At 53.1% G+C, this 7,223-nt stretch overlaps 1 protein-coding gene across 1 annotated transcript; it reads right to left on the bottom strand.

Moving 5' to 3' along the window:
- Positions 1-779: 779 nt before the first annotated feature.
- LOC143163537 (uncharacterized) lies at positions 780-5,904 on the bottom strand. Its single transcript, XM_076345064.1, has 2 exons — positions 5,848-5,904; positions 780-5,260 (listed from the first exon to the last, which is right to left on the bottom strand). Exon 2 carries the CDS (start codon positions 5,247-5,249, stop codon positions 4,263-4,265), a length of 987 nt encoding a protein of 328 aa, XP_076201179.1. The 5' UTR covers positions 5,250-5,260; positions 5,848-5,904; the 3' UTR covers positions 780-4,262.
- Positions 5,905-7,223: the final 1,319 nt, after the last annotated feature.

Here is a 7,223-nt window from a genome sequence, read left to right as displayed (position 1 = left end):
GCCCTTCAGAGCTTGGGACACGAGGGCATAAGCAGCAAAGCAGATGCCTCTTTTGGCCTCTGTTGGCTCCATCTCCTCAAATATCCTGTATTTTCCTTTTTTTTCAGAGATGGAGGCTCCTGTTCTCTCTCTGGCTATTCACACCAGTTGCTGGGGTAAAGGGGAAACAGGGCCAGAAAGAACACAGTTTGCTGTGCACACAAGGGCAGTTTTGTTTGTTTGATATCTCTCAAAAATTGCTTTAGAGATTACACATTAAATACTTTTAAAAATTTATTAAACACATAAAACACACCTCTTGTCCAAGATCAAAATAAATTTGTTTTCCCAGTCATACACAATGAGGAATGTCACCGCTATTACATATACTTTGTCAGCAGAGGACTGGAAAACTGGATCCCATACAACCCAGGTGACAGAACTGGGGAGATAATCTCCTTAGAGCAGCTGCAGCTCTGCTAGAACCAGGTTCATCTACAGCAGGATGGTGTGTCACTGCAGAATAAGGTTCTGCCACTTTCTCTCGAAAAGGAATGGTGAGAACTGTGTGCCATCCTCTGGCTTTTCAGATTCATGCAGAAACGTTAGATGAAAATCAAGACCAATTCTAAGAATATCCCTCACCTCCAGATTCTTATTTGCATTGCACAGCAGCTGTACTAATAGTCATCCCTCTGTGAAGAATGACACACATATTTCCAAACCTGATCCTGCCAAGGGCCAAGAAACTCGGGAGGTCACTCTGGGGAGAAAAAAAGAAAAAAAGATGGGATAACAAAGAACACTAGGGTGAAAAATTTTATTTTGGAGACGTCATATTCATCCATTCATCTATCTTAGGTATTTCTAAAGTGCCATAGTCTCACTGTAGTATCTAAGCACCATTAGCACAACAGGAATTTACAGTATTCTACAGAGGTCCCTCAGCTGGCAGGAGGATCTGGGCATTAGCTGGTGACCACGGGTCTGGGATGGAGGGTGCTAAGGATGGTCTGCTGGAATGATAGTAACTAATTACCTTTTGCTTTTTCCAGTAGTCTCTCACTATGATCCTGAGGGAGGAGACAGCTGGTAGAGAAGCCAGTGAGCTAGCTGCTGTGAAAGTAAACCTTCTGGTTCTTGACTTTTTGCACATGCCCATAGCTCTGCCTTCTGAATTTGGCTCATGAGTTTGTGCTGCCCACAAAGCGATTAAATCCCTGGAAGAAGAGGAACATACCCTGTAACTTCTGCAACAGCAAAGGAAGAGTGGTGCCCAGATTCTCCTCTCCAGCTAGATGATCACAAACAGTAAAGGGCAGACAGGCTAGGGGAAGTGAATTATTTCAGCCAAGTGACACTGAACAGGGAAAACTAACAGTGGCTATGGAAAGGAACTCCAGAAATGTGCTTACACTGGTGAGCAATCCAATCCTAGCCGCTAAGACTACTGCACTGGCAATGTGCTGTGAACCCTAAGGCCACTTTGATTTGGCATACAGTTTTAAATAAGTTCATGAAAAAAATGCACGTCAATCCTTCTAATTTATAGAGCACTGCTAACTATACACAGCACTTCACAAAGTGTGTAGAAAGGAAAAGAAATGCTCTGAGGACTGCTGCGAAGGCATATTCAGGGGCAGCTGGCTTCTCAAACCAGAATCTCGATGTGAGAGGGTTTCCCTTTGAGTTGAGCTCAGCTATGTGCAGACCTAGGTTCGATTTCATTGATCTGCTACAGTGACTCCGTTCAGATTGCCAGAAGAAAAGCTGCATTCACAAGATGCCTTTCCCTGCCAAACAGGGCTCCTCAGCCAAACAGACAGTTTTAGTGCTGCAGATTTCCTTTAGGAAACTTAAACTGGAATGGGACAGACCCACACAAATTGATCAGTTCTACAGCTGGACCGCAGCATAACCTTTGAATTCAGTTAAAAATGAGCCTACCAACTGAGAGCTGTATAACCCTTCTGAAATTCTGCTAGCAAATGAAAATGTTGACGCTTCTGGAACCAACTAGATGACCATTAGTCACATTTCCAAACCACTTTCCAGAAGTGGAACAGAAATCAAGAAGTCATTGGTTTGAAGCTGTTCATACAAAAAAACAAACACAAAGCTAAAAGCAAAAACGTGCATTTGCAAACGAAGGCTTTGGTTCCTGTGTAAACAAAGCCCACCCCATTTCTGAAAGCTCCTTCTACTTCCCTGAGCAGCTGCACATAAAGGTGCCTTGTTCCTCTAGGAGCTGCAAACAATTTCATGCTCCCCCTACAGCTCCTTTTTATTAGACTATATGAACATAACATTTTATCAGCAGTTGAGTGTCAAGAAGTGGCTTGCAGCTTGCAGAAAGGATCCCTGCAAGCCCTTTGAGAGTGGCAAGTTCTGTAGAGCAAGCCATTCACAAGCATCCCTGGCCAGCAGCCGCTCAAATCCATGGATCTTCTTAGCATCTTTATTTCCTTCATCTCTTCTCCACCACAGCTCCGGTCCTTTCACTGGCCTCAGTCTGCATTCCTTTTTCCAGAGGCCTACTGAAGCCATGGAGCCAGCTGCAGGATTAGTAAGGTACACTGCAAAACCAGAAATCTTTTCTAAGCTCCAGCAGTGCTGGATAAGCACACCAGTCAGTTATTGTCACTAAAATGATCAGCAGCAGAACAGTCAGAAATATAAACAAAGTGTTGCACGGCAATTCCTTGTAGTTAAAACCATGAGGGTTTGAACATCCCACAACTGCCACTGATATGTACCTGTGTAAAATGAAGGGGAGAGCACTACGCTGGGTGACATTTAAAGTCATTACTCGCAACCATAGGGGCCACACATTTTTATATAGATATATAAATAAACCAACTCAATTCCAGATCTTTTACACACACACACAAAGTAATCAGTGTAAAACTGAATGTCCTGATGTGACAATTCAGATGTTTTGGTACAAAACCTATTTCTCCCAGCTTCTTATTGAGAAATGCTAGTATATACAGTATGTTTAGCATTTTGAGAAGTACTGATACGGTATAGTGTCACACAGCTGGCCATTTTGACCACTGCCATGGTGTGTGCACGCGTGATCGCTCACATGTGAGTGTGAAGATACACTTAGTATAAAAGCTAGTTCATACATATGTGAATACATATAGATGTTATTTACACGCACGCACACACACACTGGTCAAAATGGGACTTGAGAAATACTGGTATGGAATCAGGTCAGTCCTAGTACACCTTTTTTCTGTCCCATTTTGCAACACAGCTTACACCAGCCCACTTGAACCATATCTGTGAATCCGAATTCTGCAGAACGAGAAGGCTACCAGTACAAACTCACAGGCGACCTCCATACACCTGTCAAGTCACGTACCACAGTCTTAGCAGCAACAAGTATAATTCTGATTTTTTTTTTTTTTTTTTGCCTCCAGGTATGATAGTTTTCTACACCAGTTACCCACCAGTTCTGAGATTCCAGAACAGGCCATGTCCCTATCCCACAGCTCCCTCGTTGCTACCATCCAAGCAGCATTTCCAGAAAACCTTTGTAGGCATGCCTTCCTTCTCTGGTTCAGGGTATGCCTACATGTTCCTATTACAGACTCAAGTGGTCTTTGCCTGTGCTTCAAGTTGGCCCGCACGCTGTATATGCATAACCCAGAGTCTCCAGCTTCTCAGCAGGACTTACTTAGCTTTGACCTTCCTGATTGCTGTAGGAGACACAGAGCTGGCTTAGACCACAAGGATGGTGAGCTTCCATAGACCTGTGGAATATTACATAGGTCACAACATTTCAGCTGCGAGTGGAACAAAGCCCCTTAAGGACCTCATCTCCCATCTTATTCCCCTTGACATGACCACACATGCATATGTTGCATGACAAAGCAGCTTCTCATCATATGACCTGACATTGTGTGTTCTCTCCTCAGGCTCCCAGGCAGACACCTCTCATGGGGAGGTGGGAGAAAACATCTGCACCTTGGCCATGTGGCAGATGGCATCCGATTCTAGTACCAAGGAAAGAGGATGACAGGGCCTTGGGATGCAGAGCTACCCACTGCAACCACCGCTCACTTTCTGCCCACACCCAAGGTGCGTTGGGAGGCGGAGGTGACTGAAAAGTGCAACATGGGCCAAAAGCATTACTCTGGCCAGCTGTCTATAATCCAGGGGCCCTGGTGTAGTCACACCCTTGTCCACTCCCTTGTCCCTTAGGCACATTTTGGACAGGCCTGGACCAGGAGCTGCATCCTAGATCACCTGCAGATGACATCTAGTGATGCTGCCTACCACACGTGCACCCGCTGGTGTGAGACTAAGTAAGAATTGCGACTGAAGCTCTTCCCACAGTGGGAGCACTTGAAAGGTTTCTCCCCAGTGTGGGTACGACGGTGACGGATGAGGGTAGAGTTGTCACTGAAGCAGGTCCCACACTCGGCACACTTGTAGGGCTTCTCCCCAGTGTGGGTACGACGGTGCTGGACAAGGTGCGAGCGCTGGCTGAAACTCTTTCCACAGTCAGGGCACAAGTATGGCTTCTCACCTGTGTGGACACGCCGGTGGATGACCAGCTTAGAGCTCTCACTGAAGCACTTGTTGCAGTCAGCACACTTGTAGGGCTTCTCGCCTGTGTGGAGCCGCTGGTGGGCAATGAGGTTGGAGCTGTCGCTGAAGCGCTTCCCGCACTGGGGACACTTGTAGGGTTTCTCGCCCGTGTGAAAGTTGGCGTGGCGGAGCAGGCCGGAGTTCTGGTAGAAGTTCCTCCCACACTTGGCACAGACATAAGGCCTCTCGCCAGTATGGTTGCGCTGGTGCTGCACCAGGTGGGTGCTCTGGCTGAAGCTCTTCCCGCAGTCCTTGCATTGGTACGGCCGCTCACCCGTGTGGACGCGCTGGTGCTGGATGAGGTGGGACCGTCGACTGAAGCTCTTGCCGCAGTCAGCACACATGTACGGCTTCTCCCCGGTGTGGATCCTCTGGTGGCGGATCAGGTCGGAGCTGCGGTTGAAGCTCTGCCCGCACTCGATGCAGATGTAGGGCTTCTCTCCCATGAATGCTTGCTGGTGCACCACTGTCTCCTTCCGCTTCCGAAAGCCGCAGCGAGAAGTCTTCTCTAGCCCTGTCTCTGGGGAGAGAAGGTCTGGCCTCGGACGGGACACTTCCTGGTCGCAGCGCGGAGGAGAAACTTCCCTCATGAAAAAGTCCGAAATGGCCCCGCAGGGTTCGGCTGCCTCCAGCCCATCTCGTGGGAGATCCCCCTCATTTTCACTCATGCTCCCATCACCTGCTGGGACAGAAAGAGATTCCAGACACAACCAACACGTTTAGTCACAGCCCGCATCCCCTCTTCTCCACCCAGCTTGGCCACCGCTGCCGCCCCACACGGCCCCCGGCCAGGTGCTGCGTCCTCCCGCCCAGTCCATCCCGGCTCCACCGCTTGCAGGGAAGAGGTGAAGGCGTCGGGACCGGCTCCATCCTCCCTCGCTCCCTGCCACCCGCCTGAGAGGCCACCCCTGTCACCCTCGACCGACACGGGCGCTGGGGAGGGGAGGCACCCCGCCCCCGCCGCTACCGCCGGCGGCAGCTTCCCCCGAAGGGGCTGGGCGAGCTGGGCCGGGGCACGGGAGGCCGAGGCGCTGGGCCAGGGAAGGAGCTGCCGGGAGCAGGGGGAGGAGGCAGAGCGGGGAGGCCGGCAGGCAGCGGCGGGGCCTGGCGGCGGCGCCCACCCGGCCCTGCCGAGCCCCGCCGCCCTCCCCCGCGGGCAGCACCGGCGGCGACGCTGCGGGTAAACCAACCCCCACCCCCGCAGCCCAGCCCCCGGCCCCTCAGCCGCCCCCGCCCGCGGCCGGAGACCCACCGTGCCCGCCTCACCTCCGCCCAGCGGCGCGGCCCCGACCCGACCCGGCCCGGCCCCGGGCGGGGCGGAGGGGGCGCCGGGCGCAGCCCCGGCTGGGCGCGGCGCGGCCAGCGGCCGCGGGGAGGGGAAGTTCCCCCGCGCGGGGCCCGCCCGCCTCCCTGCCCGCCTCCCTGTCCGCCCCGCCGGCACTTCCTGCGGCTCCCGGGAGGCGGCCGGCCGGCCTCTATGGTTGTAACCCTTCCGACCCGGCCCGCCCTGCCCTCCGCTCCTCACCGCGGCGGCGACGGCCGGAGGTTCCCCCCTGGCCGGGCGCGGGGCTGCAGGAGGCCCCGGCAGGTGAGGCCCGGCCCTGCGGCTGGGCTGGTCTCGGCTGCCGGTGGAGCCCTCCCCCGCCCGCGGCGTCTCCCGCCGGCCGCTCCCGAGCCGGGGCGCACCTCGCAGCCTCTCCCGCGCCCCCAGGGGTGGCCGCCGCCCTGCCGAGGCGTGCCCCGCCGCCGGCCTGCCCCGGCTGCCCGCCGCTCCCTGCCCCGGGGCACTGCCCCTGCCCCAGCTCCTGGCCCCATTCAGGGACTTGGAAGGAACGAGGAGAGGCTGGAGCGGGTCTCCGGCCAGGCACCACGTCAACACGGGTCACCCCGTTGGATCTAGCCGTAGGGGTGCAGCCCCGCTCGCTGGAAGCGCAGCATCAGCGCTCAGTCGGGGACCACGGGGCAGTGGTCAGGGAAGCAAAAAGGACCGAGGTTTCGTGGGCCTCCTTGGCTCGCCATCCTGCTCTCCTGCCCTGCCCGTGCCATGGCTTCCAGTTCTTGCAGTGCTGTCCCGCAGTCTCTCCTCTGCTGTACAGCCTTCACAAGCTTCCTCCCACTGCCACATTCTTCTGTTGCCTCAGTTGTCTTCTTCACCTAACACTCACTGGCATGTCTTTGTATCACAACTGTCTCTGTTTCTTCCCTCACATTTCTTTATTCCGGCTCCAGAATAAAGAGAAGGCTCCGGGGAGACCTTACTGTGACCTTTCAATATATAAAGGGGGCTTATACGAAAGACTTTTTACCAAGGCCTGTAGTGACAGGACAAGGGACAAGTTTTAAACTAAAAGAGAGTAGATTTAGATTGGACATAAGGAATAAATTTTTTACCGTGAGAGTGTTGAGGCACTGGCACAGGTTGTCCAGAGAAGTTGTGGATGCCCCATCCCTGGAAGTGTTCAAGGTCAGGTTGGATGGGGCTTTGAGCAACCTGGTCTAGTGGAAGGTGCCCCTGCCCACGGCAGGGGGGTTGGAGCTAGATAATCTTTAAGGTCCCTTCCAACCCAAACCGTTCTATGGTTCTATGATTCCCAAATTCCAGCGCCTGACATGTTCCCAAACTGCTCTATAAATGAGGAACA

This window comes from Aptenodytes patagonicus, chromosome 1 (assembly GCF_965638725.1).
Source record: "Aptenodytes patagonicus chromosome 1, bAptPat1.pri.cur, whole genome shotgun sequence".
NCBI classification, from domain to species: Eukaryota; Metazoa; Chordata; class Aves; order Sphenisciformes; family Spheniscidae; genus Aptenodytes; species Aptenodytes patagonicus.
Note: the sequence above shows the minus strand (reverse complement) of the source record. Positions and strands in the feature narration are given on the sequence as shown.

Bases quoted from the DNA above. Each gene is read 5' to 3' on its own strand.
- LOC143163537 (XM_076345064.1), bottom strand. From the start codon at position 5,249: ATGAGTGAAAATGAGGGGGATCTCCCACGAGATGGGCTGGAGGCAGCC.